Genomic DNA, 23,809 nt, shown 5'->3' on the forward strand with positions numbered 1-23,809 from the left:
CTTCTGAAGTCTGAAATCAGCTATGAAGAGGAAAAGCTTCAGAAGCTTTTAATATAGAAGTTACCAAGATAAAATAAATAAAAGTCCTCTTCACTGAAATATATAATACTAAACCATATAAAATTGTTCCATTCTCTGACAAAATAACTGATCACATTAGACTTCTAGATACCTGTGCCACTCCTTTTAAATGTTACTAATGCCATATGAAAAGCACTAGTGTGTATATGTGTTTAACTGGACTAAATAAAGGAAGTATGGGGTTTTGGTGTGGTTGGTCAATGGTCCCTTTGGCTTTGTCACACACTTTCAGTTCATATCTGCCAGACATATAAATCTGCTACACGCAGTGTGTAAATAAGAACGGGAAATTGATCATTACAGACCTCTGAAGCATACTTACAAATGTGCCACTTCCAATTTCTACACATTATTCATGTCTGAAATGTGTTCAGGTAGAATATACACTGTGTTGACAACAGAAGTTTGATGAAATGATTGGCTTGAGTCTGATTACACCCTTGCACCAAATGCAGTGTAAGAGGATAGCTTTATGACTGTTATTACATTCACGGAATTGAAATATCAGTTTATATTTATATTAATGATATTTCTGAGAAATTCATTCAAACGTTTTCAGTCATGTTTTAGTTTGTGAATAGAAGAAATATTTTATGATGGTTTATATTTTATCAAGTTATTAGTGGTGCAGTCATGTTTTACATAAGGAGAAGCCACCTTTCTTACTTTTAGTCATGACATTGCCAGTCTAATATCATATATAATAAAAATGGCTTAATAACTATAGCTAAACAAGGATTCATCTGAAACACTGTGTTGTAATTGTATACATACATAGTCTCAGAAAATTTATCTGCCTGGAGTTTGTCAGAGGCAGCTAAGAAAAGGTGCAATTGAAGGTGCATAAGCCTAGATTTTGCGGTTGTACCATATCTGCTTCATGATTATATTTAGTGTAGGAAACTTATTGTAGTGGATAAAGACCCCCAATGGGAAATTACACTACTAATGTTTGGTCCTAATTAAGCCCACAAGATCCCAACCTTGAAAACCTTATGATATAATCCTAGAGAATGCTAAGTGTGTAATTGGTGTGTGTAATTTGGGGCTGACCTTGAAGAATACAGGGCTAGTTTCTCTGATAGAGTGTTACACTGCCATGACAATGTAGGCTAATCTATAAGATAATAAATCAGTTATTTAAACCAAACAAAAATGTTTGTTTTTTAATCACAAAATACTCCTGCTGTTGAATACCAGCATTTTTCTAGAATAATGAAGCTCTAGCCAGAGACAGAATCAGTCTCACTGATGTTCTAGTTATTCAACAGTAATATATAGTAATATTTAGTGTGTAGAATCACATTTTTTATAATGTATAGTAATAACAACTGTGGATTTTAATTATATAAGCCATACTCCAATATGTGAACAAATAATTATTTGGTATTTCAGGAATTAAATGAAATATTACTATAATTTTCTGTACATAATTCATTGTGAAATGATCTACTATGTTGCTACAATATATAGGATCACTGTCATGCAGATCCAGGGTCCTTGGGTTGTGCATTTAAACCCCATCTCAGGTGACTGTCTAAGGTGTTTGGCATGTTCTTCTCATATCTGTGTGGGATTCTTCCAGGTGCTCCTCACATAGTCCAAATGCACACATGGGTAGGTTTGGCCATGCAAATGTATCCATAGGTGTCAAGATGTGAGTGTATGTGATACCTTGTGATAGACCCACAAGGACCAGGATGAGTGGTTACAGACAATGAATGGATTAATGGTTCCAAAAATTTGAACAGTGATACAACTCTTTTGACTGGTTGTGTACATAATGCCAGCTGATAATATTTTGCCCAGGGGTTCTTTTTTATCATTAAAAACTTTTCATTATGTGGACAGGTTCACAAACCAGTGTTTGTAACCATAGCAACTTTCAATTCCCGTGTAGGTCCTGAGCCAGACTGTGATTACAATAAGACTGGAAACTGCCAGTTGACCATTAGTGAGATGTTTAATATGAATGATTAACCTTATTGAGGCTAATAATTGTGTTTTTCACAACCACAGCACCCAATATACCTAAATGTGTTTGAGTTCAGAGTGTGTAGCTATTTCCTGTAAAGAATTTGTTTTTGCAACTCATTTGAAATAAAAAAAACCCCAGACTATTCAGTTAAAATACTACTGAAGTTACTGCTTCAGACAAGCTAATGCTATCCGTGGACCTAGACAGCATGTTCTATTCCAAGGCAACCTGCACAAACACAGAATATTGCATGTATGATTGAATAAAACTCTAGTGACTAATGTAAGTAAACTGATTCAATTCAGAAGTAAACACACACTTGAGACACACCCACATATCCTCACTCACTCAGTTCTGATCAAAAACCTACGAAAACAAATCCCATTAGCAAGCTGGGACTCCAGGTTAGCTCAAACCACACCGTGCAACCTAGAGATAAGTGGAGATAGAGATCCGTGCATACTGAATGTAAAGGTGTAGATTTATGCCACTTAAAACATGAGGATATATTTTTCTTGGAAACACCTTCTAAAATTTAATTTTGATAAACAAAGGTGAGACTTTAGGGCTTTGAACAGTGGCCAGAGGAGGACTTCGACAGATAATTATCTTCAGAAACGACTGTAACTCTTAGGAGTTTCAAATATAATTTTTAAATTACCTCTCGTGAACCCTACTCGGTCTAATTATGGAAGATGCAAGTGTAAAAATTAGAGTCAGGGTGTAAACCACGAATCGGTTATGCTCAAAAGCATTCTGCACTTACTCATAGACATTCATTTGAAATTTCAGTGCGTTATGCAGAGCCAAAACACTGAATAATGTATCACAGTCTATTTATGGTCTGGGCTGTGCCATACAGTGCTATACATTTTGCTAGCTTGCAGTAAACTGTCTTCAAATGCATAAAATATATATTTCCACCAGAAGAGGGAGCCAGTGTAGAGGAGATGGATCTGAAGTGCTCTTGAACTGATAATTTTTAATGACGCTGCAGATGTCATTCAGGAAGCATCTTCTGCCTCTCTGTGATCAAGCACTTAAAAACAATAACCTTGGAGTGTGATCATTATGATAATTATATTGCAACGACGCTCATAAATATCATTTACATGTAGTTGCCTAGCAAACAGCCTGACACAGGCCTTCTACAGTGACTCAGGAGGAGCAGAGGGCATTATACAGCCTCCTCGTTAGTACAAGCACTTTTTAATTCATTCTATTGTGCTTCAATAACGGGCTCGGTTATCAAAACATACATAACCTGATCTACTGGACTGAAGAAATCAGCCCAATTCAAATTCAGTTAATCTTTCAGAATTGCCCCTTTACAATATGGCTCTCACACTTACAGCATGATGTACTATTACTGTGATTAATGCACAGCTTGTAATTACAGTGAGTGCTGCAGCAGTCAGGCATATTATCATATCCTGATCATCATGATACACTACCATTTGCCACATGCCCAATTACAGTATGCTAAACCGCTTCATTACATATGCAGCAGAGGCAATCAGAGTCATATGGCTGTTCTAAATAGGACTGTCATCATTTTGACATGGTTTTATGTCCCACACATCTCAGCCTCTACCAATTACTCTGTTAGATTAATGTAGGCCTTTAAAGCAAGCCTTCTGCCAAACATCGTTCAGTCATTCACTAGAACCAGAGATTCTACACTCTGTTTATGGCTGCATGCGTGAAACAATACAGTCAAACACTCTCAAACTAATTCAAACACTGACCTCTACTGGTCTTTTCAAGATAATGAAAGAAATTGTCCTATTGTTAATTTAGCATCAATGTGACTTTTACTCACTATCTCCCTGTAGAGTTTGGTCTGTATGGATTTCCCCTGGGTGCTCAATTTTCCCACACAACCTTAAAAGGTCAGATAGCTATGAATAACTGTCCAAAGTTTTGAATGTGTGAGTGACTTGGTGAGTACGTGGTGCCCTACTGCAACTCTAGCCATGATGACGCAGTAACAGAAAGGATGTGTTTAATATATTTGAAAAAAAAAAAAAAAACTTTGAAAACATGCCATAACTCTCAGGTATGTTCCTTGCAGTACAATTATATTTTTTATTCTCACATAGGACCTTACAGAACATTAGATTGTTGTGTACTCGAACTTTTGTTTTTGACTACATTCATGTTTACATGTTGTTCATTCATTCATTCATTCATTCATTATCGCAGGGCAACACACACCTACAGACACTTTTGAGTCGCCAATCCACCTACCAACATGTGTTTTTGGACTGTGGGAGGAAACCGGAGCACCCGGAGGAAACTCACGCGGATACGGGGAGAACTCCTCACAGACAGTCACCCGGGGCGGGAATCGAACCCACAATCTCCAGGCCTCTGGAGCTGTGTGACTGCCACATTACCTGCACGTATTTGCCATTTTCTCCACGGGAAGAGGTAAAATGTCACGATATATCATCAACAATCACGAGTTCACCTGTGGTAAATACGACTTGTTTCGCCGTTCATTTGCAATTTACAATTCGGAAAAGTCCAGGAGAGGACACCTGGCCTTTAATTGTAGCTCCGCCCACTGATAGAATGGCGGGAAAATGAATTCAGATCCTTTTGTTCTGGCGTTCGCTGGGAGCATGGCTGATTGTGTTATTTCCTCCCTGGAAGGTAGGTGTATGTTTTGCCAAAGGCAAAGATTTCTAAGCTAAAGGAGTTTTTGAATCAGTTGTTGGAAATTATTAAAGTCATACAGAAGTGAGGAGACACAACATTGAGAAATGATTGAACCACTAATGCAGCAGCAATTAGAATCTTTAACATATAGCAGTTCACATGCTCATCACTCCTCCCTTGTTTTTGAAAAGGCTGCAGACATTATACAGCCTGATTATGTTTAGCAAACACTAATAAACAACTATTAAATCATCCTAGCACTTTTTAAAGAACATATTGGTACAGCAACCAGCTATATCTCCTCAGCCTGTCTCTAATGTGATTCCTCATATATAAGTGGGAGGTCCAGCAATCTAATGAATGCAGAGTCATTGACTGATGCTGCCATCCCTGGAAATGCTTTACATGAGCCTAAATTTCCTGTACTTGATTCAAGAAGGTGAAACTCAGTACCTGTGCCATAGTTTAGCTCTAGGTAACCTGTAAGTTCCTGCAGAACCAAACAGGTTCCATGTTCCATATTGTCCTTAAAGGTAAAATCAGATAAGAGATCAATTTTAGCATTTGCATATTCCCCAAACCCTTGCACTACAGCTCTTAAAGCATTAGGTGAACACTTCAGACAGTCTCTCCAGTTAGTCTTTAGAGAATTTCAAGCTATAATGAATTTACTCCCTCTGTAGATTAGTGAGGGGAAGCCTTAGATGAATTTGCTCTTAGAGTCTAGTAGAGCTCATAAAAACCATGAATGAGCAAGGCCAAGCTTAATTGCTGTGTTTCACATGTGAAACTTTTGCTGGAAAAACACTCTGCATATAAATATTGTTGTTGCCAGCACCACATATCTGCAATATCTGTGATTTATAATCTGTGGAACTGGCTAAAATTCAAGGCTCATCGTCCTAGGAGGTCATGGTTTAATCCACAATCTACAGCCGGACAAAGACCCAGGCCAAAACTGCCTCTGTTCAGCCAATCAACAGTTACACATAGAGATGACATGCAGAATGGTGCATAAGGACAAACTCAACATGTGAATTTGAAACTCATTTTTGCATACTGTGCTTATTATGATCATATCATTATTCCTGAGCATGAATTCCTTTGGATGGGGAATGGTTTTTTCTCATTTCCTAATTCTAACCCCTTTTGGGTTGTTAGAATATCTCATAATACTCTTACTTTTGATACATAAGGTTGAAATATATATAGACCATTTATATTTTTGCTTAAATAAACTATACATAATCTTATTAGTAAATTTACATTTACAATCTGCATTAACAGTTATAAAAATATTATATGGAATACATGTAAAAACACACAGAGACAGATGGGAAGAGTGAGTGAGAGCAGCACAGGAGATCTGTTGTATTATATAGCCATTAAGAATAATTCTTACTGAATAATTGATTCTCTCTCTCTCTCTCTCTCTCTCTCTGTGTTCAGTACACATCATGGCCTCTTTATTTGTGGGAAAGAAAGGCAGGTGTGGGTTCATGTGGAGGACATGGGTGCTATGTGCAGGGCAAGTTATTTTAAGTTAGCCTATTCTAAGTGTTAATGTTTAGAGACAGCATGTATTATCATTGCTTCATTTCCTTTGATTTTGGTTATTTCTGACTTCAAAGAGACACAAGACTGGGGGAAAATGACTGAAATACATTATTAATTTTACTGTAAACATGGACAAAAAGAACATCATTGACATCAATCATTTTACAAACAGAAACCACATTGGGTTTAATGAACACAAAATAAGGTTAGTCAGATAATGCATCAATTATCAATTACCAATCTGACTGCACTCCTTAATTCACTTGCCATATAATCAAACACCTGTACAGATCCTGGGATACATGTAGCATGGTCTCACTCATGGTCTACTCATGTGCATTAGTAGTAAATTACATATTCCACTCTATATATGGAAACAGACTGTAGTAAGCAACTACAAAACATCTGCCTAATATTGTGTAGGTCCTCCTAGAGCCACTAAATCAGTGCGGGCCCATCAGGACATCGTCTTTATAAGGTGTCCTGTTATAAAAGGCACAAGTATTACATAACAGCAGATCCTTTAAGTTCAGTAAGTTGTGAGATGGCACGCCATGGATTAATGTTATTTTTCTAGCACATCCCTCAGACCATCATTTAGATGCCAAGTTCTAACCTGGAATACATTTTGTTGTTCCTTATACCATTCCTGAACTATATTTGCAGTGTGGCAGGGGGAGTTATCTTTCTGAAGGTGGTACCTGCCATCAGGGAACACTGTAGTCATAAAAGTGTGTACACATGGACTGCCAGGACCCAGGTTTTGCCAGCAGCATGCTCCCCTGTGTTGTTCATGAGGGTGTCCTCATGCAGAGTCACAGGTGGAGCACGGTCTTTGATTATAGAACTACAAAGTGCACTTTCATGAAAAGTTGAGCTGCTAAAATGGGAAATGAGTGTAATGATGAATCACTTTAATCTTTTGGCTAATCGGTGTTCTCTATGTGCACACACTTAAAAATGATGGTTCTACAATGGGTCTTTAGTAAAGAAAATGGTTCTAGAAAGAACTCTGAACGCTTCAACAACCTTTTGCATAATTAAAGGATTCTTTGCATCGTAAATGGGTTCTTCAGATTGATTGAGAATGTGTACTAGATGGTTCTATATAACACCTTCTAAAAAGGGTTCTATGAACCCTTTTAGAACCAACAATCTGAAGAACCCTTTTCTGATGCAAGGACACTTTAATTATGCAAGGTTCTTTATAGAATCATTTTCTTTATTAAAGAACCTTATATAGAACCATCATTTGTAAAGTACTCAATATATACCACACACACCCAACAAAGGCACGTGTGTAGTGTATATTGTCACTGTCCAAATAAAACACACATGTATTTTTTTTTGATGATTTTTAGTTTACTACATCATTTGAATACAGCAGCTGTCCTTCATGTTGTTTGAACAGTTCATGATGAACCAATAGAAATGCTCTTTTTACATAGTTTTTTTACGTTGCTTTTTTGGGAGATATGTCTGTTTAAATGGACAGTGCTGATATTCAAACTGTAAATCTTTTGCATAGCCTGTCGTTACACAGCCTCATACAGGTCACTGTACAGACATTATTTTGTATGGCTGTTGCTGCAGTGGTCCTGATCACCTTGCTACATGTCAACATTTAATGCATTCAGCCCAACATTTCTTCATCAGCATGCTGTGGGCTGTAAGAAACCTGTCCATCCTGCCATAGTTTACAGCAAAGCTGCTACAAAAATAGTGACTGACTTTCAGGCTAAGACAAATGAATTGTGCAAAATCTCAGGAAACATTCAGAAATCGGCTTGGGGATCTTTCAGGTATTATCCTCCCGATCCAGGATTGCCATGTCCTCTACGGGAGGAGTCTTGGTGCCAGGCCATCCCTTTCTGCACAGATCTAAGTGAGGCAGGCGAAGATGAAGCACCTTTAGAGCAAGGGTTACATAATGTAATGAAACAGACAATCATCCATCATTGGTAAATCAGGACAGATTGGTCCTAGATTTGAGCTTCTCCCCTCTCATTCGTCTTGTGCCCTGGCCCGTAAGACCCGAAACAGGTTATATTAAGTAAAGGGTCATGATGTTAGCAGGTGCTCTTTAGAGTTGAACTGAGACCATTCTAGGGCTTAGCAGGGGTTTGCACAGGGGTGACAGTGGGAGACTATGTTCTGAGTGAAGATCGGCTCATAAGAGCTAACAAGGCCAATAGTTTGCTGAAATTGCAGTGTAATGAAAAAGCTTCATGTTCCGCATTTAAATGAAAACACTGCAGACTCAACTCTAATCTAAAACTTTTTGCATTTTTAACTAAAACAGCCTAACCCTCCAGTGAATATGAACACTGATTTTTTCAGGCTAACTGTGGAGAATGGGAGAATGATATAGTTTATAATGCCAGAACACTAATTTCCCCTGGTCATTAAAGGGGAACGCTTCCGAATACCATCAGTGCAGTCGGGCAATCTCAGGCCCTATTGATTATTCCCCTATCTTTGCCTTATGGAGGTAAAAAGGCAGAAGCAGAGAGATGTAATGATATTACCAAAATGGAAACCTTTTTAGAGCGAGAGCTAATGGTCTGTGCCTGGGCGAAGAGAGGGTCTGGCAGCCTGGGGGGAAAAAAACAAAACAAAACATTGTGTATTCCTCTTGTAACTGAGATGTTGTAGAGATGTCAGGACATTTTTCATTTCTACAGTGTTAATGAGAAATGTGTTGCAACCTCTGAAAGGATGAATAATTTGAGAGCACATGTACTGCATATAGCCCACAACTTTCAGCTGTGCTTGGAATGGCCTTATTCAAAAGAATATCATTACCAAATTCAGTCATCTTAATAATGGATTTAAATAATATTAACAAGGATATAATTGCATCCATGCTCTGCAATCTGTACTCATTTGCACATGTGCATTTTACTTCACACAGCTGTACACACACACTGCTAAAAGCGTGTGAACTAGTTGCACATGAATGGCAGAGAAGATTACACCAATACCTACAACAGCCTTGCACTTCTACAAAGAAAGACAATGAGAGGAGGAGACTGTTGTGCTTCTTTTTTCAAGTTTCTCTCTGGTGGTCTCCTCCAGCTGTAGTTATACAGTGGTAATGTGTGTTGGAGGGATTTGGAAGGAGGGCTGAACGAATGGGTAGGTTTTTTTCAGTTGTCTAGTTTCAAAACTAATGTACAGCTGCTAGATTCCACAAATGGATTCTGAATTTTATTTATTTATTTATTTTTAATTAAATATATGAATGGTAACACTTTATTATACAGCCCAAGTCTTAACGTGTACTTACCCAGCACTTGTTCGTCATATTATTCAGAACCATACAATGAAGATATCATTTATTAGAAGCATAATAAATCCCCAGAATGTGAGTGAAGCTTGCCCGCAGAATTAACACGCTGAATTTACACCATCGATTCGGGGAAATTACATGGTAAAAACCGGAAATTACTCCCCTTTAAAACGCCGGAATGTACACCATTGAACGCGAGAAGACGCTCTAAGTTCCGGGAAGTACACGTTAAAACGCGGACTGGTAAGTATTTTAGATGTGCTGACGCCTATAAGGAAGTTACACTGTAAGTACAGGGTAAATACACTTTAAATCTCGAGAAAGCACACCATAAAATGTGTGAAGATGCACTGTAAGTGCTGGTTAAGTACACGTTAAGACACCGGTTGTATTATAAAGTGTTACCAATCCAATTGTGAATCTTAAAGGTTCCAGAATGTTCTCAATATTTTACCCCTAATTATTAGGCATTGCTAATTTCCAGGTTAGAAGAGGAAAGGTTATAAGTTATTAAGCTTTTTAGTACAGAAATTCTGCGTAAAATATTCACATGAATTTCTACATATCTTATTTGGAACACGTTCTTCATATTCTTGTCTAAAATATTCATTTTTATGTATGTTTGTGGAAGTTCTCCCATGTGGTTTACGTCACAACATGCGTTCATTAACTGCACAAGCGAACACTAAATGTACCAGCATTCATTATAGTGAATTATGAAATAGACACACTACCCTGAGGATTATAGGTTAGAGAGAGAGGGGGGGGGGTCTCTGGTAATTCAGAGCAGGCTGCAAGGGAGTTTTTAAGCTGCATCATAGAAATCTTACTGGTGTAGTCTACTAAGTGGTGTGCAGAATATGTCCCAGTTATATGTGCTTCGTTGAGCAGCAGCTATATGCGGTAGCTTGTTATACGCAGTTTGGGACACAGCCTTGGCCTGCTGCACAGTCACTGAGTTTTTAAATCTGTCCTCTCCAGCCTGTGGTAAATAAGTAGAAGTGTCCAGTCATGTCAGAGAGCAGCTGTAGCTGCAGCTCTTTATTCAAAACAGGAAGAAGCTCGAGTAATTCCGCGTGTTTAATCCGTTACTCGTATGGACCCTTGCTTAATTTGGAATGAAAACCTGCACCGAAACCGGCCTTTGCGGATAAAACCCGTGACCTGCGCTGTTTTAACGACGCAGTTCTCGAAATGACCAACAGGTGTCGCCGTTAATCCGTCAATAACCTACAGTCTCGCCTGCTTCCCCGGAGCCCTGCGCTCACGCTCCAACAGCTAAGGTTCTGAGACAAGTAGAGAAAGTCCCTCCCGCCCCCTCCTTCTCCTCCTCCTCCTCCTCCTCCTCCTCGTGTTCCTGCCGCCGTCCTCGCGCTCCTCCGCTCCCGGGGACGGATAGACAAATTCTGTGGGAGAGCTGAGCACCTTCCTCCCTGTGCCCTGACCAGCACTCGAGAACTCCTCTCCCTCTTTCTCCTCCTCCTTCTTTCCCGCTCTCTTTTTATTCTCCATCAAAACTCTCCTCCTCCTCCTCCTCCTCCGCGGGAAGTTTTTGGGGGGCGGCGGCGCTCGCCCTCGCTGCTGCAACTTTGTCGGTTGGGTCTGGCCAGACCACTGGAGAAGAGGAAAGAGAGAGAAGAACAGCTGAGGAGGAAAGGAACAGCGGAAGAGGCGCGTGCGTGCGCAGGTGATGCGTTTCGCGGGAAGGTTGTCGCGCGCGGGAGATGATGATGATGATGCGCCTTTGACACGGCCGCGGCTCTCGGTTCTCACAATGGAGCGCGAATGAGAGGCTCGTCTCCGCGGGTTCACTAACAGCTCAGCGACAGGTAAGCGCGTGCAGTTTGCGCACAAACAACGCACTGATTTGTGAAAGAGAGAGAGAGAGTGAGTGCATGAGAGGGCAGAGGCACATTAATTGGAGCCGACGGTGAATTTGTTTAGGAGTGAAACTGCAGGGACGTGGTTAAGGGTTTGTGCTCTGTTTGCGTCCCTGTGCTGAAGCAAAGTGAGCCCACCTCAGTGGTTTGCTCCTGGAGTTGAATCCCAGTCCCAGTTCATGCTCTCCTGAGTTTGTTGTGATGGAAGTGACCATTTTTGAGAGCTGTCTTAACTCTCCTAGTCCAGCGTTAGGGCGTTTGGACTTTTCACAGCCGAACTGTCCCTGGCTTCCTGAAGCACTGTAGAGATTGCTGTCAAAGCTGTGAGGACTGATGACGACAGCGAGGATGAGGATGGTGGTGAAAAACGATGAAGGTGTTAGCAGTGATTAGGGGTCACGGGAATTAGGATTGGTGATGAAGGCAGCGTTTTGATTGGTAGCCTTGATGAGTCTGAGGAAGATCACGGTGATGAAGCCTCCAGCTGGAAATGCCCAAAGCTTTGCTGAAATGGTGTAGGATGAAGCCTCTGCTAGTTCTTTGGTGCCTATCTGTTTATAATAAACGGGATTGTAATAACGTTTCAATCAGCAAAGGCTTCACACTCTGAACAGGAACAGTCAGGTAACAGTCGTTGAAGACGAATGAAGACATGACATTTGAGGGCTGAAGGATTTGGGGAAAACATCTAATTGTGATTGTTTTATCCCTCATTGCAGTTGCGATGCAGATGCTGTTGTCTGTAAAATCTGTTGTCTGTTCTTTTTTTCGGTTGAAGAAATCATGCACATCCACTTTTATGTTCGAGACTTGAGGCTTGAACATTGGCTGTATGTCCCAGAACACCAGTTCCTAAGCTATTATTGGGATTAACCCGATTTCAAACTTGGTAAAACAATGCAGAGTAGAATAGGAATTGCCATCACCTCATATTGCAGTGTCAGTATTCAAGAAACACTAGGTGCGATTTGTTTCTTTGATCCTAGTGATAATTTGCAGGGAATAATACACTTTTACAGCACAGTCCTGAAATCAAGAGGTAGGGTGTGGTTTCCTATCCTCCTCCAAAAGATACATAGTGCAGTTTCTGCAGTGCTGAGACCAGAGTATCTACAACAGAGGCTCTCTCCTCTCAATTACTGGTCAGTGGAGCATCTCAATGATTTTTGAAGCTGTGTTTTTAAGAGTTTTTACGTTTCAAGCTATTTATATATCAGCCCAAGCCTCGGCTAATCCTACTGTGCGTTTTGCCCAAAAATCCTAATACATGTGGGTACAATAACATAATCTGTTTAACCAGCAAGGGATTAATGGAGTAAATGAACAATCTCAGTAGTCAGCTGGTCTCCATGGTCCACTAGTTAGTATTTTTACCTTAAAATTACAGCTTCAAAATCACTGTGGTTATTCACAGAGCTCTAATTGGGAGAACATAGTCCCTGTCGTTGCAAGTCTGGGCCTGACACTGCAAAACGTCTGGAGGAAGGTAGGAAATCACCCCTTTCTTGATTTCAGGATACTGCTGTAAAAGTGAATTACACTCTGCAACTGCAGGGGGAGCTCAGGAGCAAAAAATGCCAACTTCAAGAAACTGACCGAACTGTAATGACCAGGGTACGTGGCCTAGGCTCACTGTGCTAAAGAGTGAAAAACCCACCTAAAGGGAGAGTGTGAAGGAGGAGAAGTCAGCTCTAATCTTTTCAGAAGGGTCAGGCACGGCTTCACTTGTTTCACGCACTTCTTCCCCTGCTGACCCCCCCCCACCACCTTCCCCACACACCATGCTTTCATCTGCCCTTCATCTTCCTTCTTCCGCACGTCTTGTGTGGTCAGCTGTTTTCCCCGCAATTAGTGCCATCATCTTGTTTCATCCGGTGGAAGAGCGGCGGGAATAACCTTACGGCGCTGATACTATTCGCCCTTGATTAATTGCGGTCCCGAGACAGCGGGGGGAAAGGTGCCGTACATCTTCTCTTTCACACCCTGTGACAAGTGACCCATTACAGTGTTTTATAGATCGCCGTCAGCAGCCCTTGAAAACGCCTGTGGGCCCTGCTGGCCGATGATTTTATTGTGCTGTGTTATTTGTGGGAATTGCTGACGGCTTAGAGCAAAAGGCCACCACTGGATCCTTTCTTTTTCTTTCTTTCTTTTTTTTTTTTTATGGAGGGCTTAGGTGGGCGTCTCAAAACAAACACTTGAATGTGTGTTCTCCAGTCCAGACTGTGTTTTCCAGAGGCGCGCTATTGAAGCATGTACTTGATGGGATTGGTAATCAGTCTGATGGTGTGCTAGTGTCATAATCTGTGCTGTGTGCAGTGCTTTATAATCCGTGGATATCCTGGGGTTATCTTTGTGAGCTCCTTACAACAAAGGTCATCTCCAGACATGCTCAGTGAGTGAAATCAGCTGCATTAATGTGCACCGTTTGCTGACACAGGTGTTTAAATCTGCATTGCCAGGAGAGTGGGATGTTCTGATGCAGCTACACTTGGAAAAGTCTAAAGTGTGAAGTCACCATGACCCATGCTAAGTATAAGGCCCACTAACATTAGGCTGTGGAGCAGTGGAAATGTATTCTCTAAAGGAAAGCATCAACGTACCTCTGACGAATGGTGTTTGTGACGCGAAATTAATAAAAACCAAATGTCTTGTGGCTGAATGTTGGCAAATCATCAAAGCAATGTTCAAACATCTACTGAAATAATTCACAGAAGATAAAATGATGTTATTGTACCAAAGTGGGCAAACTCATTCATTCATTCATTCATTCATTATCTGTAACCGCTTATCCAGTTCAGGTTCACGGTGGGTCCAGAGCCTACCCGGAATCACTGGGTGTAAGGCGGGAACACACCCTGGAGGTGGCACCAGTTCTTCCAAAAGTGGGGCAAACTCCCTAATAATATTTTTTCAATCCGGAAGAAGCTATAGCTAAACGTGTCTTCCAACTTTGAACATGGGCTAGTGTGTTCTCTTGCATTCCTGTCATATCAATAAACCGTAATTGAGAATACATGTCTATGACAGTGATGTATGATTAAATAATGTAAGCAAAAGTGCGAAACGATGGTATGTTATAATAGACTTTAATATAAGTACATAATTGCATAAATAATTGTTTTTTTTAAGTAATCTATTAAATGTGTTACTTACTATTAATTGTTTTTCCGTGGTGCTCCCACAGCTCACATGTCTCTAATAAGAAACGTCAGGATGTGTATTGTCTTGAGCAGTCAATGAAATATGATGTAAAATTTCTGCCATATCATCCACCACTTAATGTAATGTAATGTGGTGTCATTTAGTGGATCCAAATAGTGCAGTTGATAAAATAACATTAAACCCCCCTCACAATTTCTCACTCTATTAGTGGCATAACATACATTATGTTTACATACAGCAGCTCCTGCAGAATGTTATGGAATTAATAAATGAATGCTAAGCCTCCTGTCTGAGGGGTTAATTCATGTCTCGTGGAGTTATTGTGCTAAATATGCAGTTTCCATTTAATGAGTGGTGCATTACAGCCGTTTGGAGATAAGCTGAACCCATTAACTCCGGAGTGATAGGCTATTTCTCGGCCACAGCAACAGCAACGTTCAGAGCTTTAGTGAGACAGACTGACCTCAGGATTGGTAAAATCCAGGGTGGCTACATAAGGCAGGGTAAAGAACGCCAGGACAGGTCGGAATATTATCCGTTAATGGTAATGAGATGACAAGTGACTATTTAAACAGGCATTTACACTGGAAATGAAACAAGATTTATCATGTGCTTTTAAGTTCAGCAGCGTTTGGAAAAGTGTAATAAGTGGCACATTTACAGAGGAAGCGCATTCACTTGCTTCAATCCACTGTGTGAGAAAGCGTTTGGGGCAAGCGGAGGCATATGACTCACATTTGGCATTACAGAGTGACATGTATCTAGAATATTTTTATATGGCTTTGTGTTAATCGTGTATTCACAGGGCTTGGACAGCATATTCTTTAAATTGTCATCACTTATTTGGCCGTGAAACAGTGATGCATCTTGGAAGAAAGTATGGAACTTGTACAAATTTACCATTTGATGGTTACAATTAGTATATGACTTTTTGTAAAGTGAGATTCTGTAACATCTTATATCATGAGGTCATATGAGTTTTATAAGGCACTGTTAAAAGATTAATGTTCTACTGTTTTATAAAAATCAACAGATGTAATAATACATTTCAAAACCTGGCATTGTAAAGTGCTATACATGTGTAAATATAACAATATATAAAGTAATACATTTGCCACATATGAGCTTATAAACACATTAAAAAATAGTAAAAAGCAAACAAAAAAGTAAAGCACTGTTCTCCCTTGAACAGTCCCATTCAGAACAAGTGGTTCAAGCACCTGCTACTTTCAGCACAAGGTCCCTAAAAACACGGAGCGAGGACATAAAATGTTGGGTTACTTTTTAGCCATTTTCTATTGGTTCTCTGTCTTCTCCATTCTCATTTTTTGCAATCTGTCCTCAGTTTTCATATTCTTCTGTGTCTGTTTGGTTTCGTTTGCTTCATTTATCCTTTTATTCACATCCTTTGGATAAATGCAGGTCCAGGGCTGTGACTGGAGAGACTCGATGAAGGAATGGTACAATTCTAAAAACCCTTCCCCTTGATGTCAGAAGTGGAACAAAATCATAACTCCTATTCAGACTTAGACAGCTCAGGGAACTGACTGGGATGTTTTCTTTGTGTGTGGATTGTTGAGCTCCAGATCCCCAGATTAATGTGTTAATGCACTGAAAGAATTATTATTATTTTTTTTTGTAAAATGTCCCCTTTAAGGAAACATTATGAACTCAGGATTGATATGAAATTCTACCTGAATTAGCTTTGAGCAGGTGTTTCTGGTGTTGGCTGATTTAGCTTCAGTGAAACTACTAGAAGCAATTATGCCAGATAATATAAAGCATTATGTATGCCATGTCACGCCTCATAAACGCATGTACGGTACCCTGTGAATACAGGATCCATTGGAAGTGATGCCACTATTCCCTTGGAGCAGGTATTGCTGGAGTTTCTTGCTTTAGCTTCAGTTCAGTTTAGCCCTTTCTCCATTTTGGTGGAGCTTTCATTTGTGTAGGCAGATTTTGGATCAAAGCTCAGGGCAACTTTGGCTTGCAGCAAGCGTAGCCTAGGATTACTTTACATGCATGAGATGGCAGATGATTTATTGCAGAGGTGAGAGGAGACGAAGCGGAGGTGCGAGAGCCACATCCAGCTTGTTTTGTTTCTGGCGGAACAGTCGAGTGCTGGTGTCCTTACCCTTTAGCCCACTATTGAATTTGAGAGGCGGTAATTCAGGGATATTGCCTTGCATGCTTGTTTCAGTGCGCCAGACCAAAGCTGGATGGATTTGCCATTGTCTTTGAGCCTCCAAACTCTGGGCTTGGCCTCTCTTTCTGATTTGGACCGATGCTGTGTCAAATTGAAATCAGTGCAGCCTGCGCACTTCTGGATCTGTAAGCAGCACATGAGAGCAGTGCTGTTGTAAAGGAAAAAAGAGAGCTCTCTCTGCTCAGGCGGGGTGCATGCATATTCACACTGACGTCACTCACACTGCTGCTAACCCACCGTGGAGTTGAGGTCACTGCTGTAAACTGATAAGCTTCTTGTTTCTCAATTTCAAATTACACCTACATTAACCGCTGAAAACCTTAAGGATCTGTGCATGGAGCCACTTCAAATGTCCTCACCTTCACACATTCACAGCTGCGTAATGTACATGTATCAAAGCAGTTACCGATGTTTATATTTATATCTTGACACTATGGCAGTAACCACATCTTCAATACAGTCGTCACTGATGGGATTGAATCCAGTAAGAAAGAACTGAACTGAACGAGCACAATTTTACACCTGATGACTGTTTTGCCCGGTGCCCAAAATTGTACAAGGTCTGAAACATGACCATGTTTTTCTTTAGACCCAAAGCTGTTCTAAGGATTTGCTACTGTAAATGTTACTGCCCTGTTACTACGTTAACAACCACCAAAAACCTTAGAGGACCATATGATAGAGGACAATATGATATGTAATTCTTGTTATAACAAAGTATAAATTCTTAGTACCTCATGGGATATTGTCTCATATATATATATATATATATATATATATATATATATATATATATATATATATAAAGATTTAAATGAGTTATAATAAACATGTTGTTAAAATAACCCAACAACAGGGTACAGTAATTGCAGAAATTGTTTGCAACAAATTGCTGATTCGGTGTAAGTCGTCTTGGATGTTCTTCATTGTACGCTTGTTTGCTAAAATGGTATAATGTCCTGTGAAAGATTTGCTGGTATAATATAATATTTTTGCTCTATTTTGCACCCATAATAATTATGATGAATCATAAGACCAATAATCTCAAGGTGTTAAATGAGAGGTTATTTGGCACAAGTTACTTGGCTCTAAGGCCTGTGAGTAAGAAGGTAAATGCTCATAAAGCATTTCATTTACATTTATTGCTTTTGGCAGGTGCTCTTATCCAGATTCTAGTCAAGTTACAGATACAGGTGACTTATGGTTATCAGAGCAGGGAATCATATAGTCCTTTGCAATATTACTCACTTCTCCAACCAGCACCACACCCTTTCTTAATGAGTGCTTCATTAGGGTAAAAATAATCAAGTCAGATCCCCAAGCGATATGGCAACACCTCGAGTAAGCGTCTGCAAATAGCATCCACCATGTTTCTTGTGTTACACTCAAAAATGGATGTCACACAGCCCTAAATAACGTGTCCGGACCTGGCGGGTGTAGCGGCTGCCAATTGCAGGAGCCGTGACAGCTCATAAGAGCAGGGGCTTATCCTTTTCTCAGCGTGGAACAAACAACAACAGCAGCTCACCCTACATCACAATATGTGCCTGAATACAGCAGCGTGAGCCATCTGGATGAGTGCGGCCGAGTGAAGAGACACACTAGCTCTCACCTCTCAAAGCACGTGAAGGTTTATGGAAGCCCAGCTATTTCAGCTGGCCCCACCCACAGCTGGATGACTGACCGATATATTGGATTGAAAGTGATATTGGGCAAGGTCTAAGCTCCACATAAAGCCTCACTTTGTCGACATTTCTGGAGATGAATGTTGTAGTGGATGGCTCTTGACAGTGCAGAGAATGCAGGCTGTTCTCTTTTAAGATGTGTTTCTATAAGACTCAGATGAGTGGCCTTTATATAGAGAGACCGGATGATAGCAATCTATAGTTACGCAGAATATTGCGTCATCATCATTGCTGAATGCATAATGTTTGGATGCTTAATCAGAGCCTTGTTATTGGAAGAGTGGGTTATAGAATTAGGATTTTTCTATGCAGTTTTTGCACCTAGCCATAGGATGTGGATGTAATTCTAATGTTATTGTGCACTTCCAAAAACTAGTTACTTTTAAAGATTTATCAGGTAAACTCAGGAACACTTTGGATGGACTTGGAATTTTAAATCATAATACGTTTCTGTTAAAACATTAGTGCTGCAAATAGTGATTTTATATATATATAGCACATTTATATCAACATTATTGATTTACTAAGCCCAAAAATGTGATATAAAACATTTTCTGTGATAAAACAACTAAATTAAAGTTTCTTTTAAAAGGTTTTGCCTGGTTGGATTAGGGGCTCCTTTACCCTGAGCACCTGATGCATTTTATTTCTGACTGTCTTTGTTTGTTGTCTAATCCCTACTATTGGTTTACAGGGGTGTCATGCTGTGAGCTAATCCCACCCTCCAAGAAGTAACAACGCCCCATGCTTTGAATTCACAAAGATATTACACCAAAACTTTCTATGGCCTGCGCTTTAGGAGCTCCGGAATGTTGCAATTGTACAGAAAATCTAGGCGTGTTTACTGTGACGGCGGAGCTTTACTGACGTTTTAGGAGCTTTTCGCTTCTTCTTTGACTGTAAGTTATTTTAAATACACACTCTGAAGTGATTTTACATGTTTACAGTGGTTTTAAAGGGTGGTGTAATCTAGGGGTAAAAAGCCAGGATAGAGCAGGGTGCTTTAGTGTTTCCAGAGAACAGTTGGGTATAGACGACTGAAAATCGGTGCGCAGGTAGTTGGGAGTTGTTGTGGTGGACTGTGCTTGGGACAATGGGACTGGACACACACAAATATTACTCACATCCAAAATCATACACACAACACCAACTTTTCACTTATTCATATATACATTCATTCACTCACTCACTCACATTGATGTATACTTTTATCACTTACACTCACATTTAGGAACTGCTCCAAATGAGGTGCTGTTCAATGTTTTACATCAAAGGCTTCCATATTTCTTCTCTGCCATTTCCACTGGTATTTGCTTTAATTTAATCAAGTTTATTTCACCCTTTGTTATGGAGGATCAGGTCTGCGTTATTTGTTGACCAAAGGTAATTAATTATTGAACACTTTGATTATAGAAACAAGTTGATTTGGTGAGAATCTAAAACCACCAAGGCTCGGTAGGTCTACATTATTACGCAAACCCCAAGGGTAATGATTGGTATAGATTAACTTGTATAGGAAATGGTACCCAATGTCAATGCCCAGTATTTTTAATTAGGAAGAACTTGTAACTGTCTTGTCACTCACTCACTGAAAGACTGACCAGCATAAAGCTAAGGGGGCACCATTCAGTGTTTCTCATCCATAATTCTGTGTGCTTGCTTATGTGCATATCTGCTGATGCCGGTGCTGATTAGGACTAGATCCACTCGGATTAGCATTACAGAGAGATGTGATTAATTTGTGTAGAGTTACACATGCAGAACAATGAATAGAATGATGATATATTAGAATAAAATCCTTAAACATTCTGCACTTCAAGGTTTCTCTGTCCACTAATGTCCAGTTTCATGACATTAATGCAGTCATTCAGGCAGATTACAGTGAAATGCAAGTTTTGTTGCACCAAGTCATGAAAGAAGTCAGTCATTACACTGAAGTAACTGTGAATAATGACAGTAATGTGACCTGGGCGAAGGGAGAGGAAATACCAGATTCAGAAAATGCTGCTGGAATTAGTCCATAACCAAAGAATACTTGATACATTGATGAGATTCAGTAAGAGAAAGGAGTCTGGAGTGTAGTGGGATATAATACCCTTGATTTCAGAGAGCATGTACTGTTGTAATGTTGCTATCCAAAATATGTTTTTCCAAATTGGCAGTGTTCCAGAAGAAGGCAAAGACTTAATTTACATTCGGTGTAAGTTAAAGTAAAGAGATTGTATTCTTGGTAATTCTCTTGTGAAATTTTCACACAACCTACAAATGATGTGTTTAAATGGTGTTTAAAAAGAAAGATGGAAAAATTATGGATGCATGCTTTGGTAAGGACTTGGATGTTTTAGAGCATCTTTGTTTATGAGATTATTGTTTTACATTATGCAAAAAAAAAATAAATAAATAAAGCTTTGTACATTGAATTGAATGTGTCATGATCGTGATTGTGCCTCTGTGTACAGTGCCCTTGTCGCAAAGCAGTGAGTCTCTCAACCAGAACTTTCCTTCTGTTAGAAACCAACTCTGGTTTAAACTTGGGCAAACAAACCATGAAATCCAGCTCAACATGTGATTGGATTTCTCAGGAAGCAGGATGGCTTTGTTAGTGGAGGGCTTGGGAGTGGAAGCTTTTGCATAGACATATAATACTAGAAAGATGTAGAGTGAGAGAGAGCACTGGTGTAGAGAGGAGGAGTTGGTGGGTGAGGCTCTATGTTTTATAGATGCCATTTAAAAGAGCGTGCTGGAGTGGAGGGAGGCCGCAATGAACTGTAACCGAGACAAAACGCCAAGACAATAAACAAGCAAATTGGCTGCCTGGGAGCCTTCACTATAACCCCGCCTCTCTGTCTCACAGGAGTGAGAGACACCCAGGTTCTGTGTGTGGCATACTCCACTGAGATTATACTGGATAATCACATTCTCTCTCTGTCTGTCTCTATTTGGCACACTGTCCAGCGTGACTGTATAGACAGCATGTGCAAGTACAATAGCATCCTTTTGATCACTAGCTGCAGAATTCAGTTCTTAATCTAATCACTTTTAAAATCTAAATACTAAGTTGCTGTAAGTGGTATTTGTATCTTAAATGTAGACCTTCAAAATCATTGAGATTCTCCACTCTCCTTGCTTCTCTCCAGGCTCAGCACTGCAAAAACTGTTGGGCACTTCATAACTGTGAGCACAAAGTCAAGTGAAGGGTTTTTGGCGCTGTGCAGCTCAGCACAGCCTGACAGTGCACACAGACACATGTTTCTAAGAGAGCAAATATTAGCAACTGGTGCTGGAGGAACAGACAAGTTTGAAAATAAGTAAAATAAGACAGTTCTACACTGTTTAGAAGCGTAGTTGGCCAGCTAAGAGGCACTTGGGTCATTAGCACACCACAGCAAATTTTTTCATCAAACTTCAGTTTAAATTACTTATATTTAGAAGATATATACCGGTTTTCTGCTTCCTTCCTCTCTCTTTTAACCCAAACTCACAACTGCAGTGGGCTACTGGGCTTGTTTCCCCCCCACCCACTTTCAGACCGTGACATTGCCAGTCAATGAGCTCCCACAGTGCCTCCTCCATGTGGCTCTGGCCTTGTAGTGAAATTGGTCAGATACAGAAAAAATATTTGGCACACATTTGTCATAATTTTGAAATACAGTCCACAATTTTATATATCGCAATATAGTGTTGCATTTATTACTGCCCAGCCCTAGTAATGTTTGTCTTCAGTTGATCATGCTGAAGTGGCCAATATGACAGTATTTAATTAGTATTGTGATAACTTTGTAATTGTAATTAAACTTACACCTAAAAGTACCATATTTTCAGTAGGTGATGAGCACTGAGAAGCCATGTATTAGGCTACATTACAAAAAGTGCAGAAATACTCCTGGTTAACTGGATTTAGTGTGTTACAGAACGTGAAATGTTGGATAAAAATACAATAACATTTAAAAAAAAAGAAATATATCTGAATATATAAAATAGTATGTTGTTGATCTATATCCACCACTGTGATATAGGAGCTGAATGTTAAATCTCATGGACGGACACCTATACGGGGCTAGGGTTAAAGAGGCTAACAATATAACCCCAAATATATGAGACTTAAATCTGAATTTATACACACACACACACACACACCTTTTCCATCTTTTCCTTCCCCTTTCCTCTCTTGCTCCTTTGGCACAATGTGATAGTGTAGACAGCAGGTATATATACAGTAGCATTATGCTATTGTCATTTTTTACTCCTGTGCTGTCCACCTCACTGGCCTGTCCGCTTACAACCTTGCTGCCCCGGGGCCCATCAGGCTGAGTTTATGTGGCATTGTTGTGAATTGCTGTGTAAACACACAGTGAAATTGCTCAGGGGCGGATTTCTCTCTCACCACTCTATTTCACTCCCTCTGGACCTATTTTCAATATGCCACTCAAAAGAGCAAGCCATATTACCATAAGCCTTCTCCATTCAGCAGCACTGTGCAAGAAAATATTGCTCCCATTCTTACCCTGTATCCGCCGAATTCCATCGTCAGGATTCACGCAAACGTGGGATTTGAGCCACGCTGTATAATTGTCTATAAGTCCCGCCGCAAAGTTGTTTCCCCAAAATTAGATCCACTGTTATTCACCATTATGTTGAAAAGGCATTTACTTTTATGGCTTTGTTCTGAAATACAGTCGTTTGTGTGTGTGTGTGTGTGTATATATATATATATATATATATATATATATATATGAGATATAAAACATGCAATGGTTCATAAAACCATAGAATAGGCAACTGTGCACTTGCAAATACCAGTCGTGTGATAAGAATGAATATAAATTTCAGATTATTTCTCATGGTGGATTTAAAAACTATGTAAAAGCAACCGTGCTGTATTTAATTCCATCATTCCAAATGAATCCTACAGTGCATTTTTCATGGAGTACTTGATTTGTGTCTGTGTTTTTCATGCTAGGCCTGGTTTTATTACACATAGCTTGAGCTGGGAAACCTTAAAGCTGGATACTTGTCTAAGTGCCAATAAAACCTTGCATTAATCATCCGTTATTCTTTCTTTAGGGAAGTCTGACAGCACACAGTAGGCAGAAAATGTAGTGCGACAATGTGCAATCCAAGATATTCAGTTTCGCAGAATGGCTTATGCACTGCATGTAATTGTATAAAATCAAGCCTTCTTTAAATCAACATAAAAGATCCACCAAAACCAAAAGGCCTAAGATTCATTTTTTACATTTTTTTTTTTTTTTAAAGATGAAGTCATGGAACGCAGCACATCATTTTAAAAGAGCGCAG

The 23,809-nt window shown here is 39.8% G+C and overlaps 2 protein-coding genes across 2 annotated transcripts in view; one reads left to right on the top strand and one right to left on the bottom strand.

The window, feature by feature from the left end:
- ppm1j (protein phosphatase, Mg2+/Mn2+ dependent, 1J) overlaps positions 1-4,548 on the bottom strand; it is a 30,983-nt gene extending 26,435 nt beyond the window's left edge. Inside the window, exon 1 of the mRNA XM_066663760.1 lies at positions 4,459-4,548. Coding sequence (XP_066519857.1) covers positions 4,459-4,514 — 56 coding nt within the window. The 5' untranslated portion in view covers positions 4,515-4,548. The remainder of the gene's footprint in view (positions 1-4,458) is intronic.
- Positions 4,549-10,987: 6,439 nt separating this feature from the next.
- The window catches only part of tafa3a (TAFA chemokine like family member 3a), a 112,258-nt gene continuing 99,436 nt past the window's right edge, over positions 10,988-23,809 (top strand). Inside the window, exon 1 of the mRNA XM_066666098.1 lies at positions 10,988-11,401. The gene's annotated coding sequence lies outside the window, so the exon portion shown is untranslated. The remainder of the gene's footprint in view (positions 11,402-23,809) is intronic.

The sequence above is a fragment of the Hoplias malabaricus genome, chromosome 3, assembly GCF_029633855.1.
Source record: "Hoplias malabaricus isolate fHopMal1 chromosome 3, fHopMal1.hap1, whole genome shotgun sequence".
In the NCBI taxonomy this organism is placed as follows: domain Eukaryota; kingdom Metazoa; phylum Chordata; class Actinopteri; order Characiformes; family Erythrinidae; genus Hoplias; species Hoplias malabaricus.